The sequence below is a fragment of the Scaptodrosophila lebanonensis genome, unplaced genomic scaffold, assembly GCF_003285725.1.
Source record: "Scaptodrosophila lebanonensis strain 11010-0011.00,11010-0021.00 unplaced genomic scaffold, SlebRS2 tig00000171-arrow-arrow-pilon, whole genome shotgun sequence".
NCBI classification, from domain to species: Eukaryota; Metazoa; Arthropoda; class Insecta; order Diptera; family Drosophilidae; genus Scaptodrosophila; species Scaptodrosophila lebanonensis.
Genome location: NW_022060603.1, coordinates 361,944 through 384,538, shown reverse-complemented (window position 1 = coordinate 384,538; position 22,595 = coordinate 361,944). Strand labels below are relative to the sequence as shown.

Sequence of the window (22,595 nt, the reverse complement as noted above, 5' to 3'; positions counted from 1 at the left end):
TTAAACATAACCATATGTTTAGCTGAAAATTGATCGATTATCATCTGTTGATCGTTTCACAAATATTATTAACCACAATTGTCCACGGAATAAAATGTCCTTTGGTCTGTTCGGAGCACCTCAAAATGTTGCCAGTTTCTCTTGACCACATTTTTTAACTTTCGCTTATTTTTATGGTTATCGTTGTTGTTGTGGTTTGAGTGTGTAGGTGTATGTGTGTGTGTGGGGGGGAGGGGGGTTGGGTGGGGGCACAGCAGGCAGAGCAAACAAGCGTTGCGGCAATTTAATAATTAAATTAAATCACTTGCATAATAAAAAAGACGTTTACAAAAATTTTAATTTAATTGAGTTTAATTAACTCGCCAGGGAGATGACAGCCAACAAGCCAACGAGCCAGCCAGTCAGGCAGTCAGGCAGCCAGGCAGCCAGCGGCGGCACAGACGAGGGGGGCTGGGTGCTAGGGGGTACCCAGCAGGGGCTGCTGGTAGCAAACAAGCCGCAATGCGCCGCGCAGTGTGACTGACAGGCAGGCAACAGCAAGGAGGCAGTAGCAACCCCCTCGGCAGGACACGCACCAATCAAGCGACCCAAAGAGCAAAAGAATGTGGGCGGAAAGTCTCAGCAGCGGCGGTTGGACGGTGCTCCTTTTTTTCTTTTTTTTTTTTTTTGCATGCTTTTAACTCTTCTACCGACCCCCATCCAGGACGACTTGAGGCAATGCGAGTTGAATTTTTAATAAAATATTTATGGAGTGACAAACGGAATGGCGGCACGAGAGATAACGGACGGGTGGCGGGGATGCCGGCAAAGATAGCCAGCAGCGTTGGCCATCAGGGAGAGCATACGATGAACAAACAGGGGGTTGCTGGCAAGGCAAGATGTATATATATATATGTATATATTTGTATACGTCATTTCTATATACTCGTTTGAGTATGAGACTTTTGAAAAACGATTCGGAAATGCATTTTTCATGAGCAGTTTTTGGGAGGGAGGGAGCGAGAAAATAGTCCAGAACTGCAGTTGCATTCGACATTAACGGCTGCAGTTTCAAATCAGCAGCTTTAGCCCGCTTTAAGTTCCTTAAAGCTTAAAGCTTTTCTTCGCTCCTAAAGCTGCACTTTCTAAAAGCTTCAAGAACTTCAAGAAAAGTCACGAAACTTTAAAAAAGCTCTATTAAGTTGACGACAAGCTTTCCTTTCCGGGTTGGAAAACTTGTAAATATTCCTAAACTTCCTCTTCTATAATGTTGTTGTAAAGCTTTCTTTGCCCTTTTAAATGTTGACAGTTGAAACCGTTAGGGGCTCTATAGCCTAGTAGCTAGATCTGTAGAAACTAACATTAAAAGGACTGTGACAGACGAATAGAGTGGACCAAGTTGTAATTATGAAAGGATAAACTTTAAAGCCACTTACCTTTGCCATCCAATGCCAGGACATCTGGCGTGGTCATCAACGAACCAACGCCGCTGCCATCCGTTGAAACCGTTGCCGTGGACGTACCAGTTGCCAAGGAGGCGGCTGCGGCCGCCGTTGTTGAGGTTGTCATTGCAGCGCTGGCGGAGGATGCCGCGATCAGAAGGAGAGAAGAGGCACCCGCTCCTGTGGAGCTGCCCAGCTTGATATCCTTGCCCGTGCTCTTGATGTTGCTACCGTTATTGTTGTTATTGTTATTGCAGGCTGAGACAATGACGGCATCCGTGTTGGATCCCTCAAAGCGTTTCTTCTTGGCATCACTGGAAAAAATATAAATGGATTTGCAAGTTAGTTTACAATCTTCTGACAACTTTTCTTAAAGAATTCACATTTTTTGATATACATATATATAAATATACAAAATGGTTTTAATCCATATTTATATCGTTTAGGGTCGACGATTTATTTAAAAACCCACCCGGGTTAGAATACCAAAGATTGTCGATTCGTTGTGGCAAAATACATAGAATCTCGCGCAAAATATTAAAGATTAAAGATTCTATCTTTTACGAACTCTAAGAACGGAGCAGATTCTGTTATGCTCTGCAATAAAACGATGATATAGAAAACCCTGATCTTATTATGTAACTATGTCTGCTTAGTGAAAACTATATCGATTCATTTTAAAACCCAAGATCTGAAAAAGGATTTCAGAAGTGAATTTACTTGGGGTTTTTACATAATTCCTTCATTACCTTGCCTAAGAAATTGTAGATTCTATCAAAATAAAGCTAAAGATCTGCAAAAGAGAGTAGAGACTAGAGCAGATACTAGACTAGTCATAATATGAACAAAGATCTGCAGAGAAGAAACTAAAGTCATTCTAATTTACTGGAAAACAGAATGTCTACAGCTTGAAATATAATCTTGAATATCTAATAATGAACGATAGAAGACAAAACCCTGATCTTATTGTAAAACTATGCCTGCTTAGGGAAAAATATATCGATTCTTTTTAAAACTCAATTTTTGAAAAAGGATTTCGGGAGGAGTGACAGGATAAATCAGAATTTACTTGGGGTTTTTACATAATTCGTTCATGAGTTTGCTTAAGAAATTGTAGATTCTACGGAAATAAAGCTAAAGATCTGTAAAAGAGAGTAGAGACTAGAGCAGATACTAGACTACTCATGATTTAAATAAATATCTGCAGAGAAGACAATTGATTTTCCCTTTCACACTCGAAAGGCCAATGTCGATGCATTGTGTTTCCCTGTAATACATTTTCCTACGTAACCAATTTATTATGAAACAGAATCTATTTCTATCTCGCTCACTCTCCCTCTCGACTCTTACCTAACATCCGTATGAAGTTCGTTGCCCGCACCCATGCCTTCCACTTGGGCGGCCTTTAGTTTCTGGCCCAGATAGTTGCCAGCCGTGGTGGCCGTCGTAAGTGTTGTGGGCATGCTGTTGGTCACATTGTTCTTATTGGTGCTGCTATCGGAGATTGTGGCACCGCTTGCCGGAGCAGTTGTGGGCACGGCAAAGGCGGCGGAGCAGGTTGTTGTTGTTGTCGTTGTTACGAACGAAGACGCCACCGACGAAGATTTGGCAGCTGAAGCATTACTTGTGGCCGTTGTTGGCGCCGGAATGGGAACTACTGCACCCGTTCCCGCTGCATTATCTTCGCTGCCTGGCTTACCCATGGCCATGACCAGGTTCTGGTAGCCGGGCTTGAAGCCATTGAGAGCCGCACTGACTGGCGGTGTGGCAGTCGCTGTTGCGGATGTCGCGCCGCCGCCTGCCGCTGATACCGTGGAGCCACTGCTGATCGCTGCATTCGTAGCTGCAAGTTTGAAATTTTGAATAATTAGTGATGATTTGAGATTCGGGAGCTCGAGATGCTTACCATTGGCGTTGTCTGTAGCTTTACTTTTAGCCGCTGCTGCCTTTTGTTGTTCGACCGTTTCCGTGGGCGCTTCAGAGCGTGTCTTGGACGCATCCCTAACGGTGTCGAGCTTGGACTTGGCAGCATTTCCGGCTGTTGCTGCCGAGGGTGTTGTGGAGTTGTCATTTGAAGCGCTTCCTGCTGCTGTAGTCGCTTTTGTAGCTGCTGTTGCTGGTACAGGATTTGCTGTTGAGGATGCTGCTGTTGTTGTTTTAGCTGCTCCGGATGCGGATGCTGCTGCTGCTGCCGCTGCTGCATCCTCATCAGCAGCGGCCTTGGCTTTGAGCTTGTTCGGCTCGCTGCCTGCGCTGCCCGCTGAGATCTCGACGAGGCTGGATTTTGTTGCAGCCGCTGCAACTTTGTCTGACACAGATTTCTCTGCCTTGTCTGTTGTACTGGAGCTGTTGCTACTGCTGTTTTTACTGCTGCTGCTGCTGCTACTGTTGCCGCTGGCGGTTACGCTTCCGGTGGTTTGAACGGACGCCGCTGCTGCTGCCGCCACTGGCGCAATCGCCGCATTCTTGGCCACCTTTTCACTGGCCTCGACAGCTTTGTTGGCCGCTGCTTTCTCAGCCGCACTCTCTGCCGCTTTGGCCGCTTCGGCAACAGCCTTTTCGGCCACACGCTCACGCTCGGCAGCACGCTCGGCCCGTTCCCGTTCGGCCACAGCCGAGGAACGGTTGCCGGACTTCTGCTGTTGCTCCCGTTGCAGTCGCGTCGTCACGCCCGTCGTCATGGAATCGACAATGGACTGCGGCTGGGCCGCCTGCGCCTTGGCCGGATTGCGGGAGCTGCGCGTGCGTTGACGGGATTTGCGCAACAGCTGCTTGTAGTTCTCCGTCTTCTTGCTGAGGTAGTAGTAGCGCACACAGTCTTGCGCCGACTTGCGATCCAAGCTGGCTGCGATGGCGCCAAAGTTCTTGGGATGCTGCAAATACTTTTCTTTGAAAGTCTCCTTTTCGCCGGCTGTCCACATGTTGAGCGCCTTGCGCTCTTCATGCACAGCCACCATATCCTCGATGAGTCCGTTCTCGTTGTGGTAAGCGCAACGACGCTGACGGGCGTCATGCATGAGAGGCGGAATGACGGCATAGGAGCGCATTTTCTTATCCTCCAATGCTTGCTCCTGCAGCCCGTCCATGATCTCTTCGAGATCTGCTTCGGACTTGATGCGCGAACCGACTCGATTAAAGCGCTCCTTGTCCTCACGCTGTTTCCGCAGCTCCGTGAAGACTTTCTCAAAGAACTCACGATTCTTGGCCTCACGCGCCTTTCTCTTGGCACTCGCTTCGGCCCGTTCGCACCGCCGCTGCCAGTCCGCTTGATCCTTAGCATATTTATCCACGAGACTCTGATTGCGCTCCCACCGATCCGCCTTCAGCTTGCGTATATGCTGCAGCAACGGAGTCCTCACGAGCGTCTGATGCCGCTTAATCAACACCGCCAGCGAATTAACATCCAGCGGCTGAAAATAGAGCGGCAGCCAGTAATTCGCATGATCAACGGCCTTGAATCCCTCCAGCATGGAATGTTGCGTGTTCGCCGTTTTTCGGTTCGCCTCGTAAATCTTTTGCGCCAGCATTTGTGTGTGCCATGCCCGCTGCACAATCTCATTATTCAAATCGTGGATGTTGCTGCTATCTGTCGCTTGGGCGGCTTTTGACGTTGATGCGACATCGACCGTTGCTGCCGCCGCTGCCTTTTGCTGCTTACTGACCGCAGCCACCTCCTCCATCAACGATTTCTCCTTCTTTTTCAGCGTTTCTCGCTCGGTTTCCGCCACCTTGATCTCATTGTCCACCTTCTGAATTTGCATGAGCAGCTCCTCCTTAGCCGTGGTACGGCCACGTTCCTCGGCATTGTCGCTTGGCAGTGTGGGCGAAATGGCCTCCACCTGTAAAATGTTCACAATTAGCATTTCGATTTCTTATAAAATGGGGAGAGCGATCAGACAATGGCGTAGAATTTCACAAACTCGTCGTAAAAAAGGCCTAGCTCAAGTAAGTCTTTAAACTCCAACAGATCATTATTATTAGAGACACCATTTCAAGATAATAAAGAAAATAGGCCCCACGAAGTGCTCAATTTTTGTGTTAGTTTTCTCTCCTGGCTGGAAGAGCATTATTTTAAAGACATTGAATGATTTCAATCGATAAAAGAAATTTAATGAGTTATGGAATCCTAAGAAAGGAATTTCAAAATTGTTGGATAACGAAAATTGGATTATAGTATCTCTGGTTTATGAAACAACCGTATATAATCTAAGATTTATACCGCAACTATAGAGTAAGATCTGAACTCTTAAAAAATATTAATATTGTAATCAATCCTTACGAGACTCAAGATATTTTCGGAACGATTCATTCATAAGATGAATAAAGTATCGGCTAGACAGCGTCTTAGTTTTCAAGTTTGCGATTTTCGATACCAGGTTGCTTGATTACCCGACTCACCTGTGGATGGTAGGCCTCCGTTGTGGATGCTCCCGTCGCATTGCTGCTCGATGGGGCTGGCGCCGATGCATTGCCAATTATTGCCGCGCTCTGTAGAGTGGATGTGGAGACACCGGCAATGCTGGAGACAACAGTTGCTGAGCTGCTTGAACTGGAGCCACTATTAGAGGCCATCACTGTGGTTACCACGGGGGTCAGAGTGCGGGATGTGTGCGCTGCTGCCGCCGCTGCTGCAGCCGCCACCGTTGCTGCCGACGTAATCTGAGAGGGTTGGATGGTTTCCACCTTCAGTTGCTGCATGGCGAGGGGCTTCATGTAGAGCGCATGATGCGCGGGGACGGTGGAGGGCACTGGCGGTCCATGATTGCTCTGCCGGCTGCTATTCATTTGCGCCTGAGCATTAGCTGGCGAGGATTGACACTGCTGGTGCTGGTGCTGCTGTTGTTGTTGGTGTTGCTGCTGCTGCTGCTGCTGATGTTGCTGGTGCTGCTGTTGCTGTTGGTGCTGCTGTTGCTGATGTGGCAGGTGATTCAAATTGCTGGCATTGCTGGGCTCGCTGAGACGCTGCTTCTTATACGGTTGACCACTGGGTGGTTCCGGTGGCGCCTGATGCTGCTGTTGTTGTTGTTGCTGCTGCTGTTGTTGTTGTTGTTGCTGCTGCTGCTGTTGCTGCTGATGCCGTTGACTGACCGCTGCTGCAGCCGCTGCAGTCGCCGCGGCATTGGTCAGATATTCAGGGGCGTACTGCATCGGATGCACCGCTCCATGGGATTGCAACAACACACGTTGCCCGGCGATCATTAGGCCGCCACCACTGCCCCCTGGGCCAACACCACTGGTGGGTGGTCCGCTATTTTGTTGCTGGGCGGCATTGACTGCGGTGTTTCCACTACTGCCCTGCGTCGGCGGTGGCTGCTGCTGTTGTGTTTGTTGCTGCTGCTGTTGTTGTTGTTGTTGCTGCTGCTGCTGCTGTTGTTGTTGGGCATAGTGAGACATGGCGTCCATGACGAGCACACTTCCCGTTTGCGGTGGTGCCATGCTACCGCCTCCAACCTGCACCACCCCGCTACCAGGCGCGCCTGGTGGTGGTCCACTCTTGCAACCGCCGCCAACTGCGGCAGCGGCACGAACTGCCCGATAGTCCGGCACCGTGGCGTGTATCTGAGGTATTCGCGCGTAGGGAATCTCGCGGTACGGCCCAAAACTGGGTGTGTACGGCTGCTGTTGAATGAACCGATGTGGTGCATCCGCGAATTTGGCGTAACTGTTGGCAGCGGCTGCGGCAGCCGCGCTACCCGGTAAGGGACGTGGTGGTGAGAGGGGACTAGCTGCCGAGCGGGATGACTGCTGCTGCTGCTGCTGCTGCTGCTGCTGTTGTTGTTGCTGCTGCTGCTGCTGCTGTTGTTGTTGTTGCTGCTGTGCTTGAGCCTGAGCCACTGCTGCAGCCTGTGCTTGGGCTTGAGCCTGAGCTTGGGCCTGAGCCTGCTGCTGTTGTTGCTGCTGCTGTTGCTGTTGCTGCTGCTGTTGTTGTTGTTGTTGCTGCTGCTGCTGCTGCTGTTGATGGTGGTGGTGGTGGAGATGCTGGGACGTAGGCGGGGGCGCATGGAGTTGTTGCAGGTGTCCAATGCTTTTGACGTACTGCTGCGGCTGCTGCTCCATCCCTCTGTACGACCAGCGGAGAGAAAAAAGAACAGATTATTAGATTTATGTGTAAGGTGGGTTTAGGGATCATTTCCACATATGTATGTATGTATTTCCAAATAAGTCGACGCTAATGCCATTCAATCTTGTCTCAATGTCCATTTGTTATAAAGAAAAATTCAACACCTTCGCAAAAATAAAACCCCTTCGACCCTCACACATGTATTTACTTATGTACATACATACATATGTATTTAATAGTTATTCTGCTTACGAATTGGCAGATTTTAATATTGTTTTAGTAACTCATACCAAAAATGTGAAGTCAGTCCCCAAGGAAGTCGGTAATTTCTAGGCCTTGTGGTGCAAAATATCTTTCAAATATCAATTCGTCGCGTCTTGACAAAAACCAATAAATAATTTCTATTTTCACACGTTCACGAGCGTACAAGAACTTCTTTTGGAATTTACTTTTCAAAGCCTACTTCTAAAATAGGAAATTCTTTGTAAAAACGAGTATATTGTGACATGTTCATGTTTGTTTGTTTGTTTACTCTTAAGAATTACTGAAATTCTCTTAAGGCATCTAAATTATTTGAAATTATTTTTATTCCGCTATCAAATATTTGTATGAATCGAAGCATTTTTGTTTTTAGACAAAACAGTCAATTCAGCGTTTCAAATTCCGTAACGGTGAATATTTAAGCGAAGACTCAAACCTCACAGCACGGTCGTATGCTATGCGTGTGCGAGCAAGAGCGCAATGTCAACAAAGAGCAAGAGAGAGAGAGGCACAAAAATTGGCTGTACTGCTCGTTTTCGTGTGGCCGTGTGCCGCCTGTAATTATACATGTGTATGCTAGTGTGTGTGTGTGTGTGTGTGTGAGTGCGTGTGAAATCAGTATGGCGGCGTATGAACATGTGGGCAACGAGCCGCAACATCGAACCAAGTTGATTTATGTTGCAGCAGCATGTTGTAGCAGCATGTGCGAAACGAACATGCAACTGACTTTGACAGCACATACATATTTAAATTGTTAAAAGCTGCATCCGTTGCAACCTCAACGTCGTCAACGTCAACGTCGACGTCACTGCCACTGCAATCGCAATGGCAGCAACAACAACAACAACATGCACGTTATGTTTGATTAAGCGTGCGACGTGTTTGACCCGCGGCGGACGCAAAATTTTGCCAAAAACTATCACCGGCGGCGACGTAAGCGTCGCTGCCTCTAATGAAATTGAGTGATGCTCGAAAAATTGACTGCAATTGGTTGTGAGGCGGGGGACAGTGGCGACAAGGGAGCTGCAACGACAATAACAACAACAACTGAAGCACTAACACTCTTTATTGATTCATTAAATATTTATGGAACACAACAAGCAAGCAACTGCTGTCGTTGTTGTAGTTGTTGTTGTTGTTACTGTTGTTATTGGCATCATTTGTTATTTGGTTTTGTGGGCTGCTTCAACAATTGTCTTTTTTGTTGCATGCGCAACACAAAATGCGTTGTTGCCACACTTCACACACAACGCCCATTGCTATATTTAAAGAATGAAAACGCTTTAAAGGCAGTTTCTATGTACAAATGTATGTGTATGTGTTTGTATGTATGTATTCGTATTTGATTGTCGGTCTGTACATTTGTCACGCTATCATTAAGCTCAATCAGGCGACCATCAATCATCAATGACCAGACCAGACGACACAACAGGCGTAATACTGAACCATCTACCCCTCCCCCCCCCCCCCCCAACACCCCCTCTCCCAACGACAAACACACACACCACCTTCCACGCACACACACCACACACCAGCAACACAGTTCCCGTTCCCCTCCTGCTTGCTACATCATCACGAGGACTTACGACAAATGGACATTGGACAGCGTTTATTACTTGAACATTTCATTACAACGTCCGTATGTTTGTATGTGTGTGTGTGTGTGTGTCTGTGAGAGTTTGCTCGTTGAAGATGTCTTACCTGCAACGAAAGAGAAAGAGAGAGAGAGAAATTGGCATTAGAATTGTGTTTCAAATTTTGGTTAAGGGCTCAAAATGTTACAAGTGGCACAGACAAGGACGTAGCAATTAATTGTTGGAATTAAATTATAAGCATCTTAAATATCTACACATTGTATATACGAGTACCTTTGTATCTATGTATGTCTTTATGTAACTAGCACACAAATTGCATGCAATAATTCCATCGAAGGAGCAAAAGTTCAAAAGGATTTCATTTCCGATGCAGATCTAAGCCGAACATATTGAGCATTAGGCACAAAAATAATAATAATAGCAATAAAGTAGTTACTATTTGCAGCTTATTCTCAAGCAGAAGTCCTTCAAATGCAAATCCCTTTGATTGCACAATCAAGAGAAAATCGAGTATATCCTGCTCCTACTCCTGCTGCTGCTGCTGCTGCCCCCTCCACTCCAACAACAGTTCTTCAATTCAAATCCAATTTATTTATTCAAATTAGCATAACAACAAACAAATAAATTGCAAATTTTGTTGCGCTGTGATTTATTCACAACATGTTCCTACCACAGCTACATGAATGATATAGTACACCGATTTTGCTGCAATTTAAGCTTATTATCAGGCATTATATAGCACTCGTAAATATCAAACTAAGTTACGATATCGTCCTCAACAGGTGATTTATTCTACTTAAAGTGATTCTAGCAGAATAACAGAAATAACTGCCATATTCTAGAGTACACCGATTTCGATGAAACTTCACATTATAGTGAGAAAGAACAAATACATAAATAAAAAACTCATTAATACGAAATTTGACGACTTCTTAATAAACAAAAAACCTATCCCACTAAGAGTCATTTTTGGCCCGATAGTTTTTTTGTCAGCTGTAAAGGGTTTGTAATATACTTTGATTATGGATGGATAAGATATATTGACATGCCAGGTTTTACATCCAGAGCTCTTATGGTTCAAAAGTTCTCGAGGTTCATACAGACAGACGGACAAATGGATGCGTGTTTGAGAAATTGAGAAAATATTGGTACTAATCATTAACATAAATGAGACTAAATTTGAGACATTTTAGAAATTGGTTTGCCTTATTTACAGCGAGTAATACGTTCCAGCTAGGAGAGTTTGGTTCCAAGCTATAATTGTAATTTGAAAATTCCAATATTGGGGTTGCCGACCGTACGTACTAAAAGCACTTTCGATACGGCAGTTACTATTATTATAAAAAAATAATAATAATAATTTTGAGTTTTAGCTTGAAAACTGAGATATGAGTTATCTTCTGCATAATGCTAGCTTTTCACATCCTTTTCTTGTGGACATACATCTTTAAAGGTCAAAAGGGTCGCAGAAAAATGTATTCGCAACACAAAATTGCAAAAATAAATTGAAATCGAATATAGGCCCGTTTCCGATTAGTCAGCAGATCTCACACCTTCACTATGTCAGCTAAACAGTGCCATAAATGAAATAAGAAAATAGGCATACAGAATCCGGAAACTTTGTGGTCACATGTTAGCCGCTTAAATGGAAAATTTTCCAATAATTAAATATTTTGCTCTTTTTTGTCACATTCCCATACACTTTAGTTTCTCTACTTTTTTTCAGTACTTCACTCCGAACTGTGCCCCAGCCAGCAGTTCCAATCTGGAGCTTTTTGTCGCAACTAATTTCCAACTTTTGTCATTCCAATTAATAATAACAGCCAAGTCCAATGTTCTAAACATTAAAACAAATAACTTTATACAAATACGATGAGCAACCAAGCGCTGGCTGTTGTTGCCATAATAAGATTTTTTTTGCTCGGCTGGCTAGCCTTTAAAGTTCTGGTGGCAGCCACAACCCTACCAGTAACAAAAACAACAACAGCAGTAATAGAGACAGCAGCATACAAATAATTAAAACTTTCAGCTTGAATAATTTTTGTTTTGTTGACGAAAAGTTGAAAAATAACAGCAGCAGCAGCAGCAAAAGAAGAAGAAGAACAAAAACAACAACCCACGTACTTACATATACAGATATATACACAAACATAGATATACATATATATATATATATATATACATATACTATATATAGAGAGCGACACATGTGCGCATACTTGATGCCTTTATATACATATATGTATATGCATTCTATACACAGCATCCATTCTCAGAGTCGTCCGCCACCCACAAGTCCATGGTAGCTAACAAAGCTGCCAGAGTTGCCACCCAACGCCAACCACGCCTTGTGCCACACGCACAACTATTTGTATGTATGTGAATGTGTCTACAATATATACATCTACATACGGACGTACGTACATACTATGTGCATGTGGCATATATAATAAAAGGCAACGGTAAAAGGCATACAAGAAAAACTAACAAAAACACACACACACACACATACATGCAGATATATACATATATATCTATAGTACATCTATATAGAAACAGCGCGCCGCCCTGCGAGTCTGCAAACGAATGCCGGGCGAGTCCTTTTGGCACAACACACACACACACACACACACACACACGCACGCACGCACGCATACAGTCCAACCACCCTATAAACAACCACCAAGAACAGAAACTCGATGTCAGAAAAATTACGTCAATAAAAAGAGATTGCTTTCTTAAAAAGGTTTCCAAGCATCATTACCGCATTGTAATTAAAGACCCTTCTAAAGCCGAAAAACAGCTGCACTTTTACACTTTAATGTTGGATATTATATACAAGTAGATCCAATTTTAATAAAACGATAGAAGAGTTTAGTGAGGCACTAAATAAAAATTTAAAAAAAAACCTCTAAATATCAATTTTGATTACCATTTAGGTACTAAGATTGATTTCTGCACCGATCGTTCCTATGATAGGTGAGGAACTATACAAAATCCATAATTATAAAATGTGGCGACCATCTTGTAATAAGCAAACAAGTTTTCAATACTAACATATGATCGTTCCTATGGCAACTATATAATATAGTCCACCGAGTTTAATGCAACTCTATATGGTAAAAAATAAACTTGTTCTGCATGTGAATAAGATAAGTCTATATAACGACTTTGGTGTCCTAAGCTGTAATGACTCAAAAGTTCTCAGCGTTCATACAGACGAACAAACGATACGCTTATTTATAAATACTATAACAAAACCAGGAAGAATGCTCCAAGATAAATGGGTTTTAAGCTAAGTATTTTGTTTAATATAGTAGTATTACAGAATGGATGAATTTTCAACTCAAAACTAGCTTTCTATAGAATAAGTCATCAGAATTTCAGGGCCACATACTTCTCGTTCTATTGAAGGGTTGATTAAACTTTATTTATAGCGGTTATGCTCTTGTGACTGATATCTGACTTATCTCAAAAAATATACATAGAATATGTTAAATAGGAATATGAGAAGCTATTAAGAATTGATTATACAGGCTTATGTATATAGAACATAAATTTGAAAACACAATTTTCGAAATTTTAACTTCACCTATAGATTTTCTCTTACTTCTCATTACAACTTCCCTCCGAAAGCTTAAACTAACAACTGATCGCACGAATATATGGCAAAAAAGTTAAGTAAATAGCAGCCAAGTCATAAATAGGTTCTTACTGGAGAATGTGAAAAAGATGTTATGTGGAAAGGTTAATGCTGAGAACTAATGAGTGACCTTCTCCAACTGAGGAATGAGCAGACATCTTTATGGAATAATTGTTGTAGATTGGAGAAAAAGTTAAATAGTTCTTGTGAATAGCTGTAGACCTGTTATGGAAAGGCCGATCGATACATTTCTACAGCTGTGACTTTTAGAGGTTTATTATTTTACTTTTAGGATCACAAAATCAAAAATATAACTAAAGCAATAATAAGATATCAGCAACTAGTTCAACATACGAAATATATTGGTAACAAATGTTTCTACAAATTATAAGTATTATGTATACGACTTTGTAAATCTTCTATATACAGACGAGTCTATTTTGTGTTCAACAAGAATAAATAACAATATTGCCTGATTTTTCGTTTTCACTCCAATATCTGAATATTCCTTTCAAAAGTTCAACACAACATTCAATTACAAATCTTCTAGTCGAGGTAATATAGTATGTACATATATCTTTAAAGCAACAACAGCAAGTCATTTTCTTTGCAAGCTCCCATCTTTTTAATGACTTTATAATGCCTGCTAAGTGCAGAATGTGTTCTAAAGAAGTTAGACTGTATATAGTGGCTATATGGAAGTGCAAAAACAACACACACAGACGGCAACGAAGACGACGACGATGACTACAACTATGTAGGTATTTTATAAATGTATAAGTATATGTGTATATATATGTACGATGAGGACGTGACGCAGTCCTTCCAACTCGTCCGTACCACTGTCCGTGCCGTCCCGTCCCGTCCCGTCCCGTATCGTCCCGTGCTGTCCCAACCCGTCGGTCTGTCTGCTTTTCTGGCTCCTTTTGCGCTGCAGTAAAAATTTTATCGATTTTTGTTTTGGCTCTTGCAAAAACCGAAGCAGCAGCACAAGTTTGCCTTTGGCGGAGGGGGAGGGGAGGGGAGTCAGTCATGGGGGTTTGGCAGTTATGCGCCCCCTGTTGTTATGAATCCCAGAGCAACAACAACAACAACAACAGCTGAAACAGCAACGTGCCCCGGCCATGTGCAAAAGAGACAGCCAGAGAGGGGTACGGAAAGCGGGGCAACAAGGTGAGGGGAGACCAACAGCAAACATATTAACAAAGGCAACGTGGCGCGTCGCTTTAGGGCGTCAATGGGGTGTGGTGGGAACGAGAAAAAGGGAATGAGCAGGTTTTGGGGATGTTGGCATAAGGGGAGGGGAGCAGTGCAGAGCAGAGTGGCTGTTGGCAGAGGCAGAGGCAGTTTGGAGCAAAGGCACATTTGTATGCCAACGATGCCGATGCCGCCGTCGCCGCCATTGCTGATTATCCTTCAGCTGCCTTGAGTTTTGTGTGTTGCCTGCTTTTAGGCGCACAACTTTTTACGCGACGTCAGCGGAGAAGAAGCAGAAGGACGACGACGAGGACAACAACTTTAAAAACAAACTTTATGTGCCGCACTTTTTATGCCCCCCCCCCCCCCCCCCCACACACACACACACACACCTCACTCCCCCCTCATCAAATTCAAGCCAGCCCCCATTAGTCCCGTCCCTGTTGGCCACACGTACCGACCATTAAATTTTGCAGTTCCCAGCGCACGCTAGAAATTTAATTTGTGGCTTTTGTTGCATCGCTCCGAAAGAGAAAGCCCGGACACTTGTATAGTATATATAAATATATGTATATATATATATATATATAGAAATATATATATTTCACAGTGCGTAAGGTCGGTTGGCCGGTTTATCGGTCAGCTGTTAAAATTAGTTTTAATGCGAATAGAACGGCTGTTCACTTTAAGAGCTCTTGTCACAAAACTAGTCAATAATTTCAACATTTGTAACAAAAATATTGGCTAAGCCAGGTATGTGGGCTTTGCGCTCAGAAAGCATCTGTTATCTACGTGTCCTTGGGTATATGTTATCCAGAACCAGGTACTCTTGCTTCCCGACATTTTAAAACTTTACATCGTATAACCACTCATTATACGAATACCCGTAGTAAGCCAAATGAACCAAAATTTCTCTTTAACCCTGTAACTTTGTGAGAGTTAGGAGCTACGATCTCTAAACAATTCCTGACTACATTTTATCAATTATTTGTAAATGAAGGCGCAGCAGTATTTTCCAATTACATATACATTGCAAATGTTCACACATTTCGATTTAGCGGGAACCTCCAATAATACCTTACATTATATTTTCAAAACTATTGTACATTTGTTATTTGAAAGCCATTTTCTTGGACATTTTTTGTTTGTTTTGAAATAATTAATTGGTGAAACGTTTCACCAAAGAAAATCCGCTTATCCTACTTATAGAGAACATATAAAAAGTCGTGTTTTCTATAAAATCTCTCTTTATCTCTCTAAGCTGGTTCTCCCTCCCCTAACTGTGAATTTTACGGACTACCTGAAATTTGAAACTTGCTTGCTGATAGATTTGGCAACTGGGCCGTGCGAGAGGCAAGGTCAAAGGTTAAGTTTCCTATTGAGATATTCTGCAGGAATATTGAAGCATTATGGAAATGCGATCTAGACATGAGCTTAAGAGCAGTTTTCACGCACAATTCATACTTATGTCTAAGCTCGGATATGGTGATGGTTTCGAGACATTGTATTCCTTTTTTTTCTTGGGCACTGCTCGCCATGAATATATAGCTCTTCATTAAAGCTGATATAATCCTTAATGGCGACCGCAAATATGCCTTCCAACATCAGCTTTTTAGGCAGCCCCTCGTCCCAATGCGTGTGGTGCATGCCATGTAGTACGAGTACAATGAACAGTGAACAGTGAACAATGAACCACCGACTTTTTGGGCGGCAAATGCCACTCTTTGACTCTATCTGGCTCGAAATGGATAGTATGTGAGAGCGGGAGCGATACTTGAAACTCGCCCGCAATTTTCTGCTGTTGCTACATTAAGCAGCTTTAGGGTTTCGCTCTGTGCCACACACTGCTATCAATGTTTCCAGTATTGTTGCTCCATTGTTGAGGCACATGATGTACAGATGGTGTACACCCGCGTCCAAATCAATAGGATTCCTGACTAAGCCAACATCATGTTTTAAAATAGTCTAGCAATAGTGACAAGAAAATTTACAACTACGGTGGTCCGACAGGCAAATATTTGCACACAAACTTGTTCAATTTCTCATTTGAGTCCAAAAACAATAACCAAGATATAATTTTACGAATTTGTGTGCAAACTATCTGCCTGTCTGATCATCGCACATCGCATATTGGAATGAATTAGACTAGTAAAATAAGCAAATAAGTTCCATTTTGTTCCACTTTCCAATTCAGCTGACGGCATTTAGTTTAGAAAGAAAGCAGTACCACTTTCCAGCTTTATGTCGGCATAGGTAATAAATTCAACACAACTTTATAATGCAGCTCTAAAAACTAAAAAAAAATCCTAAAGCCAAAATTAAAAAACAAAACTCTAATGGCGGAGAGTTTAAAAAATGATCGCTTCACAATTTGAAACTACAATAAAGATTGGATATTATTGGAAAAAAAAACTCCTGTTATTTGATCACAAACAAATGAGCTACGAACTCATATAGAGGTGTGACAAACTTTGATTAGGGCCTGTTGGACTTTTCAAATTTATCGGCCTATAAATATCGTTGTGTTTTGATGGCCTATTCGCCGCGAACTGTTGCCAGTTTATGTAGAGACATTTAAGAGTGGTGTATCTATTATACTGAACTTGGGTGTGTGCAGTTACAGTGCATAGTTAACGCTAAGACAACCCAGTAATTGGGCGGAGTGGAAGCGCGGGCTGGCCAAGCTGATTATGGCTTTGGTAGCCAAGTGAAGTTGCAGCAGCTTGGCAACATTTTATGTGATTATGCTCTGGCACCCCCCTCCATCCCACCTACCCTCCCTCTCTCCCTCTGCCCCTGCCCCCTCGCTGTCTAAATGACAAAGATCTGCTCGTGAATAATGCGAACCAAACCAAACTAAGCGAAATACCCGCGCACTTTCCATTGTCTGTTGTTGTTGTTGCTTTTGTTGTCGTTGAGCAGCAAGAAGAAGCAGAAACTAGCAATACAGCTTAAATGGTTTTATAAATTACCGCTTGGACATTAAATGCCTGTTATCACAATGGCCAATGGCACATAATATTAAGGTATGTAACACATAGATGCGAGTATATAGATTCCTATGTAGCCAGACAATCCCAAAAGATTTCAATTGTTACCCCACACGACTATTTATGGAAACTATTTACGCTACTTTGTCAAAGTCCTATGAGAAGAGACAATATTGTAAAATGTATTTCTATTTATATTTTAAAAACGAAGCTCTTTTTAAAAAACCGAAACACGAATAAATGGAAACTCTTAATATAGGAAGTTCTACATGATGGTATGTTTAAAATTTAAACTACATTTGTTTTTATTGAATCGTTTTTAGTTTGCAAGAAATCCCACATAATATTTTCAAGAAATACAGCAAATGAAAATACATCTAATTCTGTTTTTACACGGTCCTTTTTCACACGCTTTGAAAACTAAAAAAATTTATATATGGTTGCACGACTTTATTCCATTTAGCACGATTCAAAATAATATACTCCAAATTCTGTTTTCACACCGTAGCTCGATTCTTTTTTTACACGGTTTTTCTTGTACACGACTTTTTCTGGAACCAATCTACCGTGTAAAAACAGAATTAGGTGTAGATTTCAACCCAATACATGTATTTAGTTATTTGATTGATTTGTTCACAAAAGGCGTTTTAAGCTGGAGATCATCGATACAAAAACCGCTTAATATAATTAACACAATATTATGAGTTTTCGAATTTGTTCAGTTAAGAGATTGATTTTAATTTAAAGGAGCTCCTCCCGTCTATAGTTTATGTGAAGTTGAACAAAATTGCTCGAATCAATTGTTCAAGAATCTTGTATTTGTTTATTTGTAAGTTGTTCTTTTTTTATTTTTTATTTATGGGTTCATTCGTACTCCTCTAAGAAAAACCGCTTATTAGAATTGACACAATATTATGAGTTTTCGAATTTGTTCAGTTAAGAGATTGATTTTAATTCAAAGGAACTCCTCCCGTCTATAGTTTATGTCAAGTTGAAGAAAATTGCTCGAATCAATTGTTCAAGAATCTTGTATTTGTTTATTTGTAAGTGGTTCTGGGTTCATTCGTACTCTTTTAACAGTTCAATCAAATGCTGGCCATAAACAAATCCAGAGATATCAGGAATAGTTTTTATATATTGTGATTCGTCTGCATATACATACATGTCTGTACAAGTATGTATATTCATATTATTTGTGCTTTACGCTCTTTCTTTGTTTTGCTACGTGCCCGACACGCTGCTTAAATAATGCAAATTTGAATGCAACTACAACAGCGTTTGTTGTTGTATTGCTGTTGCTTCTGGTTTTTCTTGTCGTTTTCTTTCCTTTTGCATATGTATGTATGTATGTATGTATGTATTTTGTTTTTTGTTATTTTGCTGCCACTCACAGTCATTCCAATTCCAACCGAACGCACCCACAAATATTATCAAGCAGGGCAGGCAGCCCCTCATCATCCCCATCCACAAGTATTGCTGCACCTGAACCTCCACAGCCATGCCAGCACCTATTCAACATCGGGTTCTCACACTCCAATGCCTCTCTCTCTCACTCTCTCTATCTCTCTCTGTCTTATGGCTCCTTCTTCTTTCTATCTAGTGCTCTCTTCATACCACACAGCACACTTGAATATTAATGAGTTAAATGCGCATTTGCATTTCCTATTTAGTAGTTCAATGTACAATAACAACAAACACACATACATACGTATATACATACGTAGGTATATGTGTAGATACAAAAATGTGTATATTTATATATACAAACAGATGTTAGGTATGCGTGTCTAACTGTTGGCTTTGTGCGTCTTGTCTTTTCCGTCTATCGGTTTCACCTGTCGCACACCACAATGACTCATCCACACTGATTATTGTTAGATGGCGTGTCTTACACACACACCTACCTATCTAGTAATTCATCTGAATATCTACCTACAGTATAACCGCCTGGTTCCTGGAACTGTTAAGCCCCTCGAATTGAATCACAGCTGTTGCTGTTGTTAGGAAGATAGTGCTGAGCGAAAGAAGGTTTTCCTAAACATATGATACAAGTATGATATGATATTAAGCTTGGATTTTAAAAATAAGTGTATAATTCTTAGATAAATACATGGTAAATATTGTGATTTTCGTAACCCACAAAACTTGATTCATACATACGTAGATCCAGCTACCAGTCGAGTCGTATATTAGCTATCCATTATATTAAAAAGTCATATAAGCATCAGAGCCTTTCTTCAAGTTTCTATCCCTAATTTTAATACCCCGTAGCCCTAGGGTAAAACGGGAATATTAGATTTGTGCAAACTATGTAGCAGAAGGCAGAAGGAGGCATCTCTGACACCATTAAGTATATAGATTTTTCATCAGCCTGACGAGACGAGTCAATAGAGCAATGTCCGTCTGTCTGGATGAACGCCTGGATTTTGGAGATGTAGGTTGACTACATTCGCCAAACTTGGCATGTAAATTCTTTTAATATCCAGGCGATACGAGTTTATTTTATTTTTTGATTTCCCCCTCTTTAATTTCAATACCGTCCACATTTCAAAAGCTACAGACACCAAACAGCATACGTAATCTCTATACCTATCTATATCTACTTTTGTTTAAAATTTTAAGAAAATTCTATGGAAAGGTTCTAGCAAAACAAGTTCCACTCAAAGCTGATCAAAAAGACAACTAAGACAACTGGTTGAAATAGCCTCTATATACTTGTATTTTTGTAAAGATATCAATGCAATAAACTAAAGCAGTACTGCCTAGGGACTGAGAAAGTCTACATACCAAGCTAGGTTAATGTGGGTTAAGCCATTTCGAAAGTCTAGGGGCGGTTTCCCGATAGAGGAAACGCTATATTTGGTTAGAAGTGTGGCCAACTGGTCAGATTTTACTGTATCTTTGCTGTTAGAAAATTTCGAAAAATGTCAGTGTCTAATTACGTTTGGCAGCCATTTACCTGATCATGAGGCTAGGTGCATAGGCCAGGGGCGAACTGCAGAGAACCGGGGGGGCTGTAGAGCGAGTTTTTTCAATGAGTTGTTTGTGTTTGTGGTGTGTGTGTGTGCACAAATTTTTGCTGCTGACACCCTTTTAACGTGCCTATTGTTGTTGTTGGTGTTGTTGTGACCAGCGATGGCCACGAGCTGCTCACTTTTTTTTCCATCCAGCTGTTTTTCCAGCTGTTTCAACGGTAGTCAGCAATTTGTGCTCCTTTGTTGTTGGTTGACTAGTTGGCTTTAATTTTTTTTTCCTGTCTTTTTGCTTTCATTAGCATACTCAGCATTTTCAATTTTAAAGGGAAAAATGTGCGCAGGCAGCGCAAAAATGTAGCTTTTCAAAACAAAACAAAAAAAAACAATTGAAGGGGTTGTGGAAAACGCTAAATAAACTTTGAATCCAATTACAAGGTATCAGCGCAATGCGAAACGTGCGAAAATTGTGAGACGTACAAGTAGAATTCTAACAGAGAGGAGCGGAGCAGAGCGGGTTGGAGGCGGTGATCGGGTCGGATCGGATCGGATCGGAAGAGAGCAAGCAACAACAATTCAGAATTCTGACAAGCGACATATGGAGCACATATGTAAGTACACACACATATGTATACTCTTACACATGTATGTATGTATGTATGTATGTATGTATGTATATGAGAACACATTAGGCCCCTTAATAAGCAGCGAACAAAGTCGCAGAACTGGCAATAGGCCCACCGCATGCAATTTTTCACACAGATCTGCGAAACGATGTCTGCCGTTGTTGGGTCCCACATCATTGGCGACGACCAAACCCCGGGGACCGGACCGGAGCGCCAGAGGGCCAGAGCGTCGCTGTACATTGAACTTTCAAAAAGGCAAACAAAATAGTCGACTGTGTATGCCAGAATTTCGAATACTTTGTAAGTTTTCACAAATGAAGGACATATGATTATAATACGAACTTACAATATATTACATTTTATCTTTCCACTAATTCCTATATTTTTTTTATATATAGTATTTATGTCAATTTTAAAAACATTTCAAATACATGTTTTTGCATTTTAAAATCAAAAACATTTATTGCAAAAATTCCAAATAGTTTTCATCATTTGTATAATTAACTCGATAATAGCTTCATGATAGCAGGTATGAGTCCTATAACTAATACAGATTTCAATAGTGTCTAAAGAATGCAAATTTTGTCAGCTACAACTTTGATAGTTTTCGACTGACAGGCGTTCAGATGTACAAACACCATTACAGTTAGATGGACATGGCTAAATCACGTTATTTATCAATCATTATTTGTTTCACACACTATGATAAAATGTATATGCCTTGAATATGGAGAGCAAGAGAACAATATCTAAACACCACATGTCGTAAACAAAATTGTCTCGTTCCCGTATCACGTTTTAGCGTAGTTTTATGTTCTTTAACTAAAAATCAAACAGCAAATTGTGAAATATGAACATGAACTTTTTTTTTTTTTGTTTGTATACCTATTGCTATTCACATACACTTGTGTAGTAAACAAAAATATCTAAAATTGTATTTACTTATAAATCGAAAAGTATTTGTAAACAAAGCGACTAAAAAAAAACGAAAATTGAAAAAAAAAAAAGATACAGATACAGATATTGTTAATATATTTACATCCTCTTACTATAATATTAAATATTACCGACCCTTTTTCCCGACACAGCCTTCAACTAAAACAATCTCTGTTTCTATGACAGAAATATGATATAGTGCACCAATTTTGATAAAAACTTTAGATTATGATGAAGTATTTGATACATTAGGTTGAGATATCTTCATAAACAAAATATGTTTTCTACTAATATGGCAGCTATTTAGTATAATATAATGCACCAGTTTGGATGAAACTTCAGATTATGATGAGGCACTAAAATAAACTCGTAAATAGCCATATGCTTAAGATATCTTTAAAGACACAAACGTTAGACCACTAAATGCGATTTTTGCACCGATTGTTCCTATTGGTATATGAAATAAAGCAGCTATATGTGATTTGAAATAAACTTGATTTCTGTATGCATTGGGCAAGTCTACAAATCAAGCTTTGTGTCCGTAGCTGTTATGATCCAAAAGTTGTCGATGTTCATACGGACGAACAGACGTCCGTCATTCTGCTCAAAGGTGCGAGTTTATATATAGAACTGTAATTTCTTCTGTTCTGTTTATGGTCTGTACTTTTATTTCATTAAGTAATGCAAATGCAAATCAATTCGATGTAATGAGCGGGCTATGTAATTATGTGGCACATCTGTTTCAGTTTAGTCGAAATTCCCATTAGAATAATAAACAAATGCAGCAATAGCAATTATTTTTAGAAACAATAACTGAAAATTTGTTATCGCGCAGCTGCAACAACTGCATGGAAAATTTGAGGATCTAGTTCCGTAAATGGAAAAATTGTGCA

General features: G+C 41.2%; 1 protein-coding gene across 1 annotated transcript in view; it reads right to left on the bottom strand.

The window, feature by feature from the left end:
- The window catches only part of LOC115629907, a 79,639-nt gene that overhangs the window by 26,698 nt on the left and 30,346 nt on the right, over positions 1-22,595 (bottom strand). Inside the window, exons 3-6 of the mRNA XM_030526512.1 lie at positions 5,820-7,482; positions 3,328-5,260; positions 2,772-3,264; positions 1,416-1,735 (exon numbers count right to left, since the gene is read on the bottom strand). Of these exons, the coding sequence (XP_030382372.1) occupies positions 1,416-1,735; positions 2,772-3,264; positions 3,328-5,260; positions 5,820-7,482 (4,409 nt within the window). The remainder of the gene's footprint in view (positions 1-1,415; positions 1,736-2,771; positions 3,265-3,327; positions 5,261-5,819; positions 7,483-22,595) is intronic.